The 17,875-nt window shown below is 35.8% G+C and overlaps 1 protein-coding gene across 2 annotated transcripts in view; it reads left to right on the top strand.

The window, feature by feature from the left end:
• LOC114515660 (uncharacterized skeletal organic matrix protein 5-like) overlaps nt 1-13,380 on the top strand; it is a 32,399-nt gene extending 19,019 nt beyond the window's left edge. The window contains exons 1-4 of one of the 2 annotated variants that reach the window (XM_028534957.1): nt 10,333-10,383; nt 10,727-10,775; nt 11,913-12,045; nt 12,231-13,380. In XM_028534957.1, coding sequence (XP_028390758.1) covers nt 11,947-12,045; nt 12,231-12,749 — 618 coding nt within the window. In that variant the 5' untranslated portion in view covers nt 10,333-10,383; nt 10,727-10,775; nt 11,913-11,946 and the 3' untranslated portion in view covers nt 12,750-13,380. Of the gene's footprint in view, nt 1-10,332; nt 10,384-10,726; nt 10,776-11,912; nt 12,046-12,230 lie in introns of those variants that run through there. The other variant, XM_028534956.1, reaches the window with a different exon arrangement.
• Nucleotides 13,381-17,875: the final 4,495 nt, after the last annotated feature.

Genomic DNA, 17,875 nt, shown 5'->3' on the forward strand with positions numbered 1-17,875 from the left:
TAACGCTACTTTGAAAATGCGACGGCCAGACGTACATATGTTAGGATCGAACTAGTCCCTGAGCGGGTGCAGAGCGCTGCAAAGGTATTAATTCCGCTCGGAGATTAGGAAGTACACCCGGAACCCAGAAGAACATAGCGGAATCCAAATTTGTCCAAATTCTATGTCATGGACACTGAGCTATAATATTATTATAATTCCTGGAGGGAGTGCTCCTCGAATTTCAGTTACGTCACCGCCGTCTTTTTGAAGCAAAAAACATGGCGGACTTCGCCTTCTGCGCAGTGGGCAGAAGCTCTGTTGACGACACATGGTCCTAAATGGCCATGGTAGTTACCACTGACTAGGGTGAATTATGAGCCCGCTTTGAAACAATCCCTTCCCGGATTTTTTGGGAAGTTTACTTATTTTGTGCGAATTGCGAAACCTCGTTGTGGATCATTCTTTGTTTACCCTTCTCGACCAATCTGATTGGTCGATCATACTTTGTTTACTTTTCTCGACCAATCAGATTCTTCTGCCGGCCGCCATTTTGGGTAGGTACTTACATGCCGCATGTATTCACGAAAATGTCGACCAATTTACAAAATTTGTGCACGTTTTTCCAGCACTTTCCTTTTAATTCAGCATTATTTTTATTATGAAAGTATAATTTGATTATTCTACTTAAACCTACGGTAGGCATTTAGCAGTCGACGTGCCGTTTTACTATTCATTTTTCTGGGCTTCTATGGTCTAGCGTAAGGCAAATTTAATGAAAAAAGTGATCGGAATTTATAACACAGTTTCCAAACATTATCAATTTTGAGTCGGTTTCATGCAAGGCGGCCATTTAAGGAAATTTCAGCAAAGACTTTAACTGAGAAGTTAAATATATAGCTTCAAAGTCCAGAGCAATATACATGCTATAGGTTATTGCTAGCGCTGTAATATACATGGTAATATTTTCGACACCTAACCTGACAGCTGTAGCTAATGTACAGTGCGACCGTATATTCTGTTTCAAAGACAGTATAATTTATATACTACAAGGAAAATAGGATCTCGTTCAATTCGTACGAAAAAGTAAAAGTTCGTTGAACATTTTTTCTGCAGCTCTATTTCGTATTAGCGAGATTAAAAACTCCCAGTGGCACAGGCAGCATCGATAATTAGGAGGCCCATATTCTTAAATTATTCATGTTAAGGTGGCTCCCTACATTTCTCACATTTTGAACAGGGATATTCAGCATCTAAACGTTTGACAAGAAATCTTGAATTTTATAAATATAACTTTCTGGCAACATTCCTAGTGCCGAAATCTATTTAGAACTTGTGCTTGCCACCCGTCGCTATATAGCCACAGAGACGTTTCAAAATGGCCGTTAAATAGAATTCAATGGAATTTACATCGCAAAGAGTTCGGTGACCCCAATTTCTTTTCCATCAAAATTTTACAAAATAGATGCTTCATCGAGAGTGAAGTTTTAAAAAAAATAACGTTTTTTGCAATAGAAAAATTCGCACCACACAGAATTTTTTTTAAACCTAACTATTAACAAATCATCTTGATCTATGGTACAAAATCTTGATAAAAAAAATGGGGATCACCGAACTTGCTAGTTTGCAATATAAACTCGATTTAAGGTGGTCTTATACACAAAATATTTTTCTTTTATTTTGAAAAATATAAAAATCTTTTCACGCGATTTTGCTTGCCAAGTTGCTCTGAGTGAAAATAGACTTGTAAGAGCCTTCCACCACCCATACTAGTCAAACCCAATGGTGGAAAATTGAAGATTTCGTATAAACGGTAAAAAATAGGTTTGACTAGAATTTTTTTGCATATATTCATTAATTATAGAGAACTCAATACAATAGAATGAAACGATGGAATAAGCCAATGGACTCCTTTTGTTTGCTCGGGGTAAAACCCTAATTGATATTACTTTTCGTTTAATTTTCCCATTCTTTATATATTTTTTGAGAAAAAATATTCAGGTATGATTAGGGAGACATTCAGGTTTGCACATTCGAAATTTTAAAAACAGAATAAACCGTGGCTTTTTTCTAAAAGACTACCTTAATTAACAATAATTGACGGCCATTTTGAAACCTCTCTGTTGCTATAGCAATGGTTGCCAAGCACAAGTTCTGAATAGATTTCAGCTCGATAGGTATATCAAATTTTGTCTTCAATGAACAAGATTCAATAATTGCTCAATCATGCATTCGGCCGAAAAACCTACGACACCGAAGCCGCTTAGCAAAAGAAAAAACCATAAGACAAATCAGCTGCCACGTTGTCTTGCAAATAATTATTCTTCCGAGTGCGTCACTAAATAATGGGTGGTGTCGCAGCTCCTCGCAAGAATGATTTTCACTGGCTGAACATTACAATATATTTCTATTTCAACCAATAACATAGCTTCGTTCTTTAAGAACATCCTTCCATCCCTGATTATTGCTCATAAGCAGCTGTTTTAAAGCGTTTCGTACTATCTTGTAAAAGCTTATGAAACAAGCATTTTCGTACACAAATTTTGATACAGACGACCAGTCGATTGACGTGTTTTACACGTAAGAAACCAGCTCAAAAGATTTTGAATTGTTATAATTGTCTCTTGATCTCGAGTCTCGTGTGATATTTTCTAAATCTGCAAAGGTTTGAAATTAATGAAGAATTAACGACTTTTGTATACATATATATGGTTCCAAAGACGGTGAGTTTTATTGTATAATATTAATAAATAAAAATTGTCTAGAAACACGGATAATTTCGACGATGTATACCCGTCCAATTTTTAGTGTTTTTCCTGGTAGCGCCAATTACTTAAATAAGACTTTTTGTTGTTTACATGTTCAATACTATATAATACGATTGATAATTTTAATGATTTCGTTTGGCTTTATTTTACCAAGGTAAAGAACTAGGAATGCACAAACATCGATGGAAATTCATGCATGCATTGAACTATAATAACCATATTAGTTGACTTTTCTAATGCGACATGTGGCCAGTTATCGACAGGTGAAAATTGACATGCTTCTTCGTGTCATGTCTAGAAAAATTAATAATAATTAGTGGCGTAGCCAGCCTGACGATTTTGTCCCGCTATGTAAATTTCAAGTTATTTTAATGATTCATGTCTTTAGAAATTTATTGTTTTCACAGTCAATGACTGGCTACGCTACTGATAATCATACTGCACGAGAAAGAATGGCAATTCAGCTTACCCAAAAATTATGAAAATGCAAAGTTTCTCTAGAACTGAGCTTTTTTGAGGGGCTATATATATAGCCATGCATATATTCGTCTGATACCCGACTTGATGCGATTATCCCTACGCCTACGGTGTGAATCAAGCCCCTTCCTCTCTCCACCATGAATTTTGCAGTCTAGCTACATCCCGAATGCCAGGTGGTGAGACAAGTATGAAATTTGAACGGAAAGTTTCACAAAATTGAGAACGTCTGAAACCTCAATGAATAATATCAATAATCAGTAAAAAGACCTTTTCAGCTTGTATGTAAATTAACCCATTTCAAATCACCTGAAATGGTTAAGTTTTATTGGCTATTCCATCATCACAACATCTGAAATGAGTTAATTTGCATGCAAGCTGGAATTCTCTAGTGTAGAATCGATCATAATAAGACCTAATGGGTTACATGCAAACTTTTCATTGCATTGATAACTTCTTATTATTCAAGCGCGAGGTCTTTATGGATTGAAATATCGGGCTTATTGTATCTACATAAACTGAAAGGCTCTGGTTTTTGTCAGTAAAAAATAAGTGCTCTGAAATTGTGTCGTTAGGACAATAAAGCTGACTTTTCGAGTGTTCTTCCCCCAACTTGCTGTCGTATATGGTTTTCTCACCTTAACTTATTATCTTCTTTGGTGTGACATAAAACAAATTTTGGGCTCGTTCAATGGAAAATTCCATCTTTCAAATCATGAAAATATTCTTACAATTGCACGAAAGAAATTCTTCTTATTATTACATTTTTGGCATGGAAACTAGGGATCCAAGGATAGTGCAAAGTTTCCATGCCAATGCATGTTTCTCAGTTTAGTCTCTTTTCCTCGTCAAATACCTGTGACTACATTACCTTCATTTATATGATAGCAACAATTTATCCGTCATTTCAAAAGAATGGCCAAAATATTTGCATTGTAAATTATGTAAATAAACCGCGGTGCATATTGTTTCTATGATGTGGATGCTTCGCCGGACGCGTAAAACGATACAAAACAATATACTTCAGTAGAATAAATACTGTATACCGCCAAAATAATTTGATTACTACACAAAATGTCCGCATGTATAGTATCAATCATGAACTGTACGCAGAATATCAGGCATCGACTTGCTATCGACATAATATATATTCGTGTAAGAGATCTATCAATACATAAACAACAAAGCGTCGTTTCTCCCTAACCTCTTAACTGTATTCATGGAATAACCGAATAAACCTTCCAAATTATGTTTGTGTTGAATTGAATGCTCGTAATTCATAACATAAGTTGATAAATTGCGTAGATTCTCAAAGAATTGCTTGATTTTTACGCCCGGAATGTTTCAAGCAACACTCGTCGCTCCTCGTTTCTTTCAATCGTGAATATTTATCAAGCCCAGCGGCACATGGGCAGTTGTGACATATAGGAAAAAATCGGGTGTCCCGGGGTAAATCCCTTTAAAACAAAACCCAAAGCACGGAAAAGCAATGCCTCAAAATTTACAGTTACGGTCAAAATTTCTCAATATTTTGGTGAACTTAGCAAAAGGGATTGTGCAATAATAAATAAAGCAAGTTAAACTGATTTAAAAACTTCAAATTACTGATCATGTACAAAAAGTTACTAAAACTGCATAAATCAACCTACCCCCCGGAAAGTTTACATAGCAAGTCGATGCCTGATATTCTGCACACAGTTCTTAATTGATGCTATACAAAACGGACATTTTGGACAGTAATCAAATTATTTTGGCAGTATACAGTATTGATTATAAGTACATTGTTTTGTATCGTTTTACGCGTCCGGCGAAGAATCCAAATCATAGACACAATTAATTAGACAAACATAGACAAATAATTTACAACGCAACTATTTTGGAAATGTTCATGAGAGGTCAATATATTCATGAGAGGTGCAGAGTTGACAATGAATATTAAACCTATTCGGAACCATCAGTTTATTCCCTAAGAATCACAGGCAAAATAATCAATTCACTTGTGTCATGAAGATTCATGGAGTTATGTTGTTCTATACATGCTGCTGCTGCTGTGTACGCAGATTACCACTTCCATGACATCCAGTGCAAATTTCAGGTTGGCAGCTTCAGGTAGGCAATTGATATTGAGTCTTTTTTCCCGGTACTAGTCATTGTGCTAAAGCAAAACATGGAGGGGGTCAATATAATTATGCAGACTAGCGAAATTTAGCAAATATGACGCATACTAACTGAAGCAGGAAGGGGCGTGCGGCTGCAATCTTATTTTACATGACCACTTTGAGTGAGTCTTTAACGTTTTCCCCATTTTTATGGGGTAAAAAAATGTATGCAAAAATGCTTGTTTAACACGTCTTTCACAAAATAGTAAAATAGTTTAATTATTATTATTATTATCATTGGGGATACTGATTTTGTGATCTAATGTAGTATAATCACATCACTAATGAAATTTGAAACAAAATTTACAAAAAAAAACTTACAAGATCCAAAGACACTTCTTGGTAAAAATGAATTTCTAACACGATCTTTTTTACAGAGGAAATGGTCGTAATGGCCGTTGCTTCTTAATTCATAACTGGTAAAATGTCTCATTGGTAATATATCTTGAAGTTTAGAATTAGCATTGTTTTTCTTAAAAAAATTGTCGCAAAGTTTATCACGGCTCTCTTTTAAAGAAGGCATATATTCAAATATTCTAAAGCATTGCTATAACTAAGTTAATTGACGGTGCAATTATCCTCAGTGAACACACGTTTTTGCAGGACTTCGATCTCTTCACATAAATAATCAGGAATACAAAAATGCCATACTTGGCATGGATATTCAAGAATCGGCCTGATTACTGTTGTATGCAGTGTTAGTAAGATTAGTGGATGTTAAAAGAATATTTAAATATTTTTATTACACGGCAATTAGCGATAAAAATTTATTAAGTTTAATTCATGGAAAGCTTGAAACCTGAAAGGGACGTAAAATAACATATAATAACAATACACTTGATTTCATGATAACAGTACAAAAGAGTGATTGTGGATTATGATTAATGTGAATTAACATGCCCATGCTACTCTGAGTAAAGTAAGTAGCAAATAATGCTTTGAAATTTTGTATTCTTTCAATCTATCATCTTTCTGCAGATTTCGGGTTGGTTGGCCACGTAATTCGCCGATATGATGCATGGGATGCTTTGGAATGTGCTCAAAATTGCTTGGCTGAGCACCCTGCTTGCAAATCGATAAATTTCAACCAGGGAAGAAATTCAAATGATGTTGACATGAATTGTGAGCTAAACAACATTGTTAGCGTAGCTGGAATATTCAAAATCTAAGTGCAAGAAATGTCCATGGAGTGTAATAAACATGAACGTTTCCTATAGTTGCCAAATTTCTACATCTCTTAAAATTGGAATTGCGTTGCAAGTTGCAAGAAAAATTGCACCGCCTAACAGAGCCTTGACATTGCTAAAGAGTAGTATTTATCTTCTTTCAACACAAAACAGAGAAGCGTCTATTGGAATTTATCAATGATGCTCCACAAAGTATATTCAGCTAATCTGAGTATAAAATCAACCTATCAGTAGCCTGACCCTCGAGAAAGCTGAATTATCCTAACATTTTCTTAATTCTATATGACTTCGGCATTGTTAAATTTTCCGGAAACATGTTTTTCGCTCAACTGTAGAGCAGTTTTGCTAGGCCAGCCGAAAGTCAAAGGTCAAATGACTGAATTGTTAGTATTGTGACATCTTCGAACATTTTTCCCATTGAAATATGCAAATGCTGTTCTTTTAAATCGTTCTTTTCGAGATCGACCATGAAAATAGTCTCGGAACTGTCAATTAGCACCAACGGCCAATTGTTCTTCAAATATCGCCACTTTGCCAAATTTTTCTCCATATGATAGTGAAGAATTATAGTCAAGAATTAAGTGAAGAGTTATAAATATTTTAACATAAAAAAGTATAAAAAGCGGTAATAAAGGCTAGATTTTCAATAAAATACGAATATTTTGTCTGTTCTATCGATAGGATAATTTGAAGCACCAAATACATGCACTAAAGAATATCGGAATTAAAAAAAAAATCTCGAGACTTTCGAAAACCTGTGAATCACAATGCTGAAAACTTCAACATTCTTAAAAATTGCAAGCAAAATATTGAAAAGCAAAATTTTTCGTACAAAACCCCGTGAGCCCGTGATATTTAAATGCGGCGTCGAAAAAGTTCCCTCTGTTAATAGCTTTGCCCTGGCGCTGCCAGCTGGAGTGACGAATTTTAGGATCTACCCAAATTCAATTTCATCCGTCTTCCGACGTCTTAAGCCCGTTTTCCATGCACTACATGTAGGCGAACAGATAAAAAGCTGTATACCGGAAGCGTTTTTCACAAACCAATCACATTACCGGATTTCAGATATCGTTTCGCGTCGCGGGAAAAAATTCGCCTAGTGGAAATAGGTTTTAAGGCGTCACGCAGAGGACGTTACGTCTGTTTTCTAAATTTCTTTGCTAACTGAAGCAGGAAGGGACGTGCGGCTGCAATCTTATTTTACATGACCACTTTGAGTGAGTCTTTAACGTTTTCCCCATTTTTATGGGGTAAAAAAAAATGTATGCAAAAATGCTTGTTTAACACGTCGTTCACCAAATAGTAGTTAGAAATATATTTTAAAAATTTATAACGTAAATTAGCGAGTGAGTGGGAAACTTTATTTCGAGAGGGTAGTATATAATAGTACAAAAGTACTAATGAACTTGTAGCCCTCAAAAAATAAGGCATAAAAGCAATAAGGCATTTTTAGTCTAGGACCTGTAAAGGAGTTTGTATGCATTTCATTTAGGACAGATTATCTCAACTGTTTTAGGGTAAAATAACCATGGCGGTCAACATGGCATATGTGCCAAAATGTGAATCCGGGACGAAAGTCTTGAAAATGACCACACCCAGAAACGGCATAGTCGACATAGCTCTAAATCCTGAATTATCAAAGCAACAGTTTTTCTGAATTGTTTATATAGTTCAGAATGGTTGCTTTTAGGGGTGGTCACTGGAGAGTGAAATTACCCTAAGTTTCATATTTTACAAGAAAATGAATGTTTACTATTCCAGGTCAACTGCTAATTATGCATAAAATTACAGATTCACCTGGCAAAGTCTAATTTTCCCTATTTTCTAAAAATTTTTGCCATATGAAAAAAAAATGCTTATTTTATATATTTATTATAAATTTCCTAGGAAATAACAAAGTTTTGTTGCGATACGACATATTTCATTTCACTTACCCCCCGCCATAACACGATTTCAGCCATATTTTGCAAGTTTGATCGCCGTTTTTCGCCGTCCGTCGCAAGCACCATCCAAATACTTTACTTTAGCACGATTCTAGTGGACTAAAGAATTATTCAACCAATTTTCGATGGGTTTTGAAGTAGTGCCATGTAATATTTTATCATTTTTGTGTCCCTTGACATTTCATCAATTATGTCGCCATTGCCATGTCTCGCCGCCTTTCTGCACGATAAATGCCAGTTCTTGATCCCCAGCTGTATTTTTTTCACAGCATCGATAAATAATTGATAGTACAATAGCAGCTATCCAAAATTTAAAAGCATTTGTCCCACTTGAAAGTAAAAAACCACCCCTCGTTTATCGGGAATGAAATTCAAGTACGAACGATTCAAAATAATTTGAAAGTCTCGCGCAAACTCCGGGACGAGCCATCGTGGACAGCATTCCGGGGGGATAAAAACTCAAGCATACATTTGTTCACAACCACAATCAGTCAACAACCCGAGTAAAATTTTGGTGTGGTCATTTTCAGGACTTTCGTCCCGGATTCACATTTTGGCACATATGCCATGTTGACTGCCATGGTCATTTTACCCTAAAACAGTTGAGATAATCTGTCCTAAATGAAATGCATACAAACTCCTTTACAGGTCCTAGACTATTTAACTTTAAATTAAATTATATCCGAAATTATTAGATGGAATATTGATAATTACTAGATATACATGCATGCAGCAACCCCTCGCCTCGGTTGAACGAAATCAGTTAAGCATAGGGATGGTAACATGATTGTTAGAAAATTTATGTGGGTTGGGGGTTTTGGAGAGTACATGGTATAGAGAGAAAAAGAAATTGAGAAAAGTATGGAAATATTTTTCTGTACGTGGAAACACTGTAGTCATAGCAACTCGCAACGGCCGTATATTTTTAAAGAATCCAAGTTTACTCTCATATTTTTGTGAAAAAATGGCAAAAATACGACAAGATTTCTACCTTTTTCTGGAAGTTAAGTCATTCATCTATAGTCAGTGTTATGGTAAATTGTTTTAATTATTAATTACCATGAAATATAACATCAGACGTCTCATACAACTTCCGAAGTTTTATGTTACGCTTCGACCGGTTTTTGTCATTATGAAAACGGAGTTTATAAATGAAGTTATAATGTCGTTTATCACATAACACATTCAGATTTATAGTGAAATACATTTGAGAATATTAAAGTTGTGTTTACCACAAGAGAATTACTTTTTAAAGCTGTGCCGGATGAAATATTATCAAGTGTAAAAAACTAAAATCTTCCGACTTCATTATACACGGTGAATTCGGTCGAAACTCGAAAATTTGGTCTTGTTATTTGTTAAAACGTGAAAAGTCCTGACCACATTCGAGTTTTCCCCTAATTTAATTAAAAATACATATATTCCATATATATGAAAACATAAATTTAAAAATTTCATCAAAATTTTGCGAAATGACTGTTAATCACTGACGTTTAAAAATACAAATTTTTGTCTCGCCCAATCAAGAGCTTAGTAGTTCACACTGGCGCATGCGCATAACGTAGAAGACCGTCCATCGCGTGAGGTCCATTGCATAATGGCGGACGACTTTGCATTGATTTCGCATTTGCACATCGTGGGTGTAAATATCCGAGCGGAATTAGTACCCTCGCACGGTGCTCCGCACCGGCTCGGGGACAAAATAAGGCGGATATCCCAATTTATGCAACAAATCTCTGAAGAATAAAGCATATGAATAAACCGCAGCCCATAATATTGAAGCGTTTCAATATTTGTTTGATCTTTATTTCATAGGAAGCGGCTGATAATCCTAAGTTAAATCCCAAGTTTTCAACAACACAAGAAACAGGTAAGACATGTGGAATCGTGAATTATTTCAAAACATTGTTTCGCCTCCAGTTTCAGTTGAAAATTCCGTCCGTCAACTCGAGCTTTCATCAAAACAATTAAAACAAATATTTTTGTTGCACTGATGAGAGAGTTAGCGGATAACTAAAGCTTAAGAAAAAAACGTAAAAACCCTCGAAAACTTTAACGCGGGGTCATGGCCTGAGCTGATTCGTAAACTTGAGAAGGATTTCAAATTTGCTAAATTATATTATTATATACTTTGTATTTATTGTTTTCCATGCGGTGGGTGTTCAATTGTTGTTAGGGTATTAATTTAACTTATATTTTCAATTTTCTTGTAGTGGTTGAAACCCCCTTACATTCTTGCAAAGAAATCCTGGAGAAAAATGGGTAATTGCAGTTAGTGCAGTTTGAGATAATGTTTTCGTTCACGTCTTACTGACTTTACCACATTGTGCTACCGAATGTAGACCGCGAGTTTGAAATAAATTTCGAGTTTCGGAATGATCGCGTTTGGGAAGATATGTATTAATATTATTTAACGGTTGCGAGGTCCGGATGCAAAAAAATGTGCCCGAGGTCTCAAAAACGGCCCGATCCCGAAGCCGTTTTTGAGACCGAGGGCACAGCCAAAAGTGGCGGTAAACAACGTGTTTGTTTTTTAACCTTGAATTTACTGACTTTATTAAACACAAAAAATACAAAAAAATTTATGAATATTGTTACAATAGGAACTAAATTACGGCAAATCGGTTAAAAAAACAACGAATTTCAAATTTCCAATGACTTGACAGGCGAAAAGAGGCGTAAAAATCCAAACTAAGAAGTTTTTTCGGTGTGTTTCTTATCTTTAACTGTCTTTTAAAAAGGTTTTCACACATTTTAGCCGTACTTTGCTTTAGTTTTGTCGTTTTGTTTACATTTTTCACAGCGGGCCGGATGCATTTCACAACGCCTATCAGTTTCAACGTCATGCTGCATGTTCAACACCATACACACTAGCGTCTCACCAGGTCCGAATTAAAGTGTAGTAGGTCAGACACATGAACAGCTGCTATAATTTGAGATCCTGGACATACTATTGGACATGCTTGAACTGATATTTTTTTAGTAAAAACTATAAAGTGCGTATATAGGTACAGAACAAAATATTTCTTATTGCCTTTGGAAAATCGCACATAAAATCGCACATAAGGCCCGTTTAATTTTGCGATTTTGCTGCGATTTTATGAGCGATTTTCTTTTTTTGATAGATGTGAACGAGTTATAAATTACCAGCTCTACCGTAACTACCGTATCACACTTTTGCATTTATGGAAAAAAGAAAATCACTCGTTCAGGCTCATATTGTTAGCGGACAACTCTTGAGAGCAGTGCAAAAACGAAAAGCTTTTGATTTTTTATTTGAAGACCGCTGAAAAACTGAGCCCTCTGTATTGGGTGGAAATTTGCCAAATTTAATCAACTTGATCAGTTATAAATTCGTCAAAAATAATTTAAGTTAGCAGAGCCTTTTTAAAAACCTAGACCATCACCAAGCGGTATTTATTCACTGCAAAATATGAACGGATCTTCGTACAGAGTTTACTGTCACATGGAAGAAATATCTGAATGCGGAACAGGAGGTTGGACACTAGTTATGAAAGTGGATGGCGAAAAGGTAAACATAATAATGTTGGAATTAGCTACTTCATGTAAGATAGAACTACTTTGAATCAATAAAAACGGCGAAGGGACTGAGAGAAAATTTGCTGTTTATTGTTAAAAATTTTTCTTATTCATCTAAGTATCTTGTATTTCCCCCTCGCTTGTGATTATTTCAAATGATTTAAATTTAAATTACAGGACACATTTCATTATAACTCTTCTTACTGGGCCGATAAGAAAGTTTTCAACGAAGACGATGGACTCGAGGGAATGTCAGAAAAAGAAACAAAACTCGCTTCATACTGGAACACACCATTCACGAAGATATGCCTCGGTATGAAGGACAAGAGTGACAGTGTAAAATGGATTGTGATTAAACACAAAGCAAACTCGCTTTTCGAACTGATCGCAAATGGCGAATTTATCGAAACAAAAGTGGGGGAAAATCAATGGAAATCACTGATCACTGACTCGGAATTACAGCCCTACTGTAACAAGGAGGGGTTCAACATTGATGGAGGACATCAGACGTATTTGCGTATAGGGCTAGTGGCTAACAATAACAACGACTGTAAGTCGTGCAACTCTTGTATTGGTTTTGGTGCTTCAGTACGTGGGTGTAACAACCAACTTAGAAGTATTGCCTGTGGTAATATTTATGACTGTAGACAGACTTACAGGAGTACACCAAATTCCGGATACATATATGTGCAGTAGCATCATAGTTGAATTGAGCATGTTGGATCCAGTGGCGGATATATAGGGGTAGTCAGAATAAATTATTTTGAAATGCATAGCTAATTGCGTTGTTATTAAGGTGTTTAAGTTTAGCTGTGTATTTTATTCTGACCTAGATCCGCCACTGGTATGATGGAAACGTTGGGATTTAGTCTTTTGTAGTATTATTATTCAATGTACGTAGCGTCGTATTAATAAGCGCAAGCACTCCACTTCAAATTAATGGCGTAGTCACACACACATATCCACGCCATTTTCTCGACGGCTTAGACTCGTTTTCCATGCACTATACATGTAGACGAATTTATTCGCGCGAACAGGTAAAAAGTAGGTAGCGTTTTTCGCTAACAAATCACATCGGATTTCAGATATCGCTAACATTCGTCGCGCGAATAAATTTGCTTAATAGAAAACGGGCTCTATGGCGTCACGCAGAGGGCGTCAGGTCGTGTTTTCCTAAATGAGGCAGGAAGTAGCTTGCCGCGTACGGGCAGAGCAAATCAGAACGCCAAAATTTTTCATACTTCATGTAAAATAGTAATTAATATACAATCTTCGTGGATTGGCCTAAATCTAATAACGCGATTGGTCAATCACGTGGTTTCTTGTTTTCTGGCGACAGATCATGGGAAGCTGAGACGAAGCCTGTATCTTCAATGCAGCAGTCAATGCATGAACTCAGATTGTATATTAAAAGTGTTATATAGGCTTTATGTTCGTGTTTTGTTTGCAAATAAACGCACTTGTTGACCACACAATGAACTCGAAATTTCAATACTGTACTCTGCCTATGGCCTGGTGCAATATTGAAATGTCTCATTTATTGTGTGGTCAGTGCGTGCGTATCTTTGTAAACAAAACACTCAAAACAGTCTATAACCCTTAAATAATCTACCTCTCACCTACTCAACTAGTCAAAATGTATTCATTCTGATTGGGTCGATAAAATGTAAACAGCTTCGGCTTCAATCTTTGTATTTAGAGATGCACTCTCCAAGTAGTACCTTAGCTAAGTGGTATTTAATTAGTTCATATATCGATGATCAATAATATTGAAATGATTGTGTTTTCACTACTGTTTATTTATTTCACTATGTAACTATTCACGATGCTGTTTTCACTACTAGCCCTCTCTATATTTTTCGACCATCTAGTACATTAAAGTGAATCGGATTTGAGATTTTATTGATTGTGAGGTTAATAATTAATTGTGAGGCTATAGTTAAATAGCAAGAAAATCTGCATAATTATGCGTAATTTATCAACCTGTACGTTCCAGATTACGAAAAAAATATGCTTTAAGTGGCAAATAATGCTTTGGAAATCTTTCAATCTGTAATCTTTCTGCAGATTTTGGGTTGATTGGCCGCGTAATTCGCCGTTATGATGCATGGAATGCTTTGGAATGCGCTCGAAATTGCTTGGCTGAGCACCCTGCTTGAGAATCGATTATTTCTAACGAGAGAAGAAATGTAAATGATGTTGACATGAATTGTGAGCTAAACAACGCTACAAAGTCGGAAAACCTTGAAAAACTTCAACCAATGAAAAACGTTAATTACTACGAAGCAGTCAGTTTGAATGTCCAAAGCATCTGATGAATCATATCGGGGAATTACGCGCCAACCAACCCGAAATCTGCAGAAAGATGACAGATTGAAAGAAAAAGACATTTCCAAAGCATTATTTTCTACTTAAAGTAAAATGGCTTACAAACTGCCCTTCGAAACATGTCCTCCTCTTAAAAGCATAAAGGCCATGTTACACGGTGCAATTTTTCTTGCAACTTACAATGCAATTCTACACACTTTTAAGAGATGCAAATGAACGTAGCTAGAGTATTCAAATTGTAACGTCCATGGAGTGCAATAAACACGGTGAACTAAAATAGGACTGGAACACCAGCTTTCTACTTCCTCTCATTAAAGAGTGAAGTCAAGATAACGGATCATGCCAGAGGCGACGGAACATAATATATTTTGGGGGGGCTAATTTCACGAGGCGCTCCCATGGTTGGCGCCGAGCGAAATTTTTTGGAATTTCAATGCTCTAGATCTTCGGAAATGGCCATTTCAGAGTGTTACTTGCCACTTTCATCGTAGTTTTTCATGGGCAAACACAAACTGAAAACGGCACAGCGCGTGTAGTGATATCTCCTACATTTGAAAAATAATCTCTCAAAATCTGAAAATAATTCCCAAACAAAATGGCGGTCCGAAAATAATAACAATATACAACCACGAATATTCTGCTGTTAAAGACAACTATGAAAGATCAAAGAAAGTCAATTTACATTCACTTGATCTGTATCACACAATATAGGATATCTGATTTGCATTTAATACGCCGGCGAGCACTAAATTGACGACTTCGTGGTAACTTAGTTTGTATATTTGCTCTCCCATTCTGGCTTTCTTCATGATTTTTTTTTTGCGGGGGGGGGCACTCGAATCTTTAAATCAGGGTATTATTATGTTTTATATTAATATAATAATATTATTATGTTCCGAAGAAAAAACGTAACAGGCCTGGAAGTCGAATGAGTCATCACCGGTTGGTACGTACCTATAATTATATGAACAAGCTTTGCTATTGGTTGATGACAGCAATAAAACACAATATTTCTAAAAAAATTGGTAATTTTCTAATTCGGGTATACAATGGTTTTGTCATATTTACTATTGATGGATTAATATGTGTGTTAGGTAAAAATATCATACCCGCATAATGGGAATATTTCATTATGCACCATATTATTTCAGTAAGAAACCTAGGAGTCCACCGTATAAAATTAGATCTTTGCTCTTAAAGGCTAACCTTATTATACATACATCTGCACAAAACAACAGTATTAACCCCTACGACGACACCCAGTAAGGCCATAAATTGGGAAAAGTAGAGTGACACATCATTTTTATTCTAAGTAAAACAAAAATCATCTAGTTACTCTAGAAGTAAATTGGTTCCCATCAACTAAGGACTAGAAATTGCACATTCATTTTGCATATTGGTAGAGTATACCGAAAACAAGTTAATTTTTGGAAGTTTATTTAAATTTTTACAAGGAAATTACCTGAACTACCTGTCAGCCATTAAATTCATTTACACATTTTCAAACAATTTATCAAATGATTCACATGTAGCTGCTTTGCATTGATCTTTAATAAATGCAAATGAATTAAATTAACTGGAGGCATTTTACTTAGATCGAGTTTTTGCTTTCTTACAGTTATTTAGTATGGATATTTATTTTTCAACCGTCGAGCCAGAGAAATTCTTACGAACAACCCTGTCATCTTGACGCGATGTTGCAATTTAGATAATAGACAAGCCAAATGCGCGCTTGCGCGCTTGCGCGTCACATTGCATTTGAACGATAAGTATCTTTATAATATAACAATATCGCCAATTGCTGAACTGGAGAGCACGTTATGTTAAGTACATATTTCATGTTCGATCAATGTATGTTTATTTGTCTTAATTTAAAGCATAACAGTTCGGTTTGGTTACAGAATACCTATGAGAAGGAAACATTTTTTCGCGTAAGTGTGATTCGTCATGATTTTTCACCAACAAGCACCGTAAATAGAAGCAATAACCCCCCCCCCCCCGTGAATACTAGAAATGACGCTATTTGAAAAATTTGCACAGGGGCGATTGCTTCTATTTACTGTACTGGCTGATTGACGAATCATGACGAATCACACTTACGCAAAAAACAATGGGGTAGTTCTTCTGATAGGTACTCTGTGATTTTGTTGTCACGATGTATGACTCAACAAAAGAAAAAACTGCACGCCAGCATAGAAATATTTCGTTGTTTTTCAGCTTGTTTTACCAGGCCAGATTTGAAATTTTCAATTACTCATTTTGAATTGGTGTGATAAACCATCTAGCCTACATGTTTGGCTAGAACATTAAAATTTTAATATAACTTTTGGTCAACATATCTAGGGTCGAATTTATTTCGAACTTTCATTTAGCAATTGGTGTTATAACAACAGAGCCGTTTCAAAATGGCCGCTAAATAGAGTTCATGTTTATATCTGAAAAAGTGAACTCTAATAAATAACTGGAACTATACCTCCTCGTTTTTTTGCGAAGCCAAACTTTAACTCCGATTTTTTTTTTGCATCAAAATTTAACACTTTGAATGCTTTATCAACAGAGAAGTTTAAAAAAATTCTGTGCAGTATTTATAATGCGAAAAATATTATTTTACCTCTTTACCAAGAATCACTTAACTCAGTCTTGCGCAATTTTTCTGTGCTTAGGTTGAAAGGTCGAGAAGTGTTTTTGTATGTTTTAAGAAGTTGTTATACCACATTAATTGAAGCGAAGCTATTTGTAGACAATTACACACTGTGTGTCATTGTCTACAAATAGCTTCGCTTATATTGTTTATGTTGGAAAGTATATTGCCTTCGTTTAAAAGAAAAAAAAATTATCGTTCTATGACTTCAATAGTTTTTAAAGTTGCATAAACGCGAAAGACTTGAAGCAGTTGCTGTTGAAAAGAAAATTATGAGAAGATCGCCCCCCCCCCTCCGCCGCAAAATCCCTCGATCGGAAAATTTTTCCTGCTATAAAACTGGCCCAACTCGAACATATGCAAGCAAAAACATCTGTTTTCCCGTTCGGCCAAGTGAAAGCTGTCAATTGGAGGAAATGTACTTATTAGCATTTCCAAAACGTTATAAATTATAAATGTTCTCGCAGAAGTGATACTTGTTAAATAATTATTATTGGGTGAAAATGTATTATGTGCATCACAAAATCACGGGACATTTTTGAGTATAAGCCGTTTATATTTTTTACTCCTTTCATAGCTATTTGTCCCCTTTGAATGCTGTAAACGCGTGGATAAATTATGTTTGCGCGAAAAACACACATTATAACAGCCCACTTGACGACACATTTAATAACAGCTCACTCGGTGCATGACAACAAGCCAAGCAAAATCGGAAATATAGTGCAGTGAAAGCTTAAAGACAACCTTGCCCCTTGTCCAGTGCCGTGCGGAGGAATTGGGATTTTTATCTCACTCGTTGCTTCCTTCGATTCTGCTATTTCTGTTCCTCGTTCTAGTTCTCGCCATTTTTTGA

The sequence above is a fragment of the Dendronephthya gigantea genome, unplaced genomic scaffold (genome assembly GCF_004324835.1).
Source record: "Dendronephthya gigantea isolate DGI-Jeju-01 unplaced genomic scaffold, DenGig_1.0 000004F, whole genome shotgun sequence".
Classification (NCBI taxonomy): Eukaryota; Metazoa; Cnidaria; class Anthozoa; order Malacalcyonacea; family Nephtheidae; genus Dendronephthya; species Dendronephthya gigantea.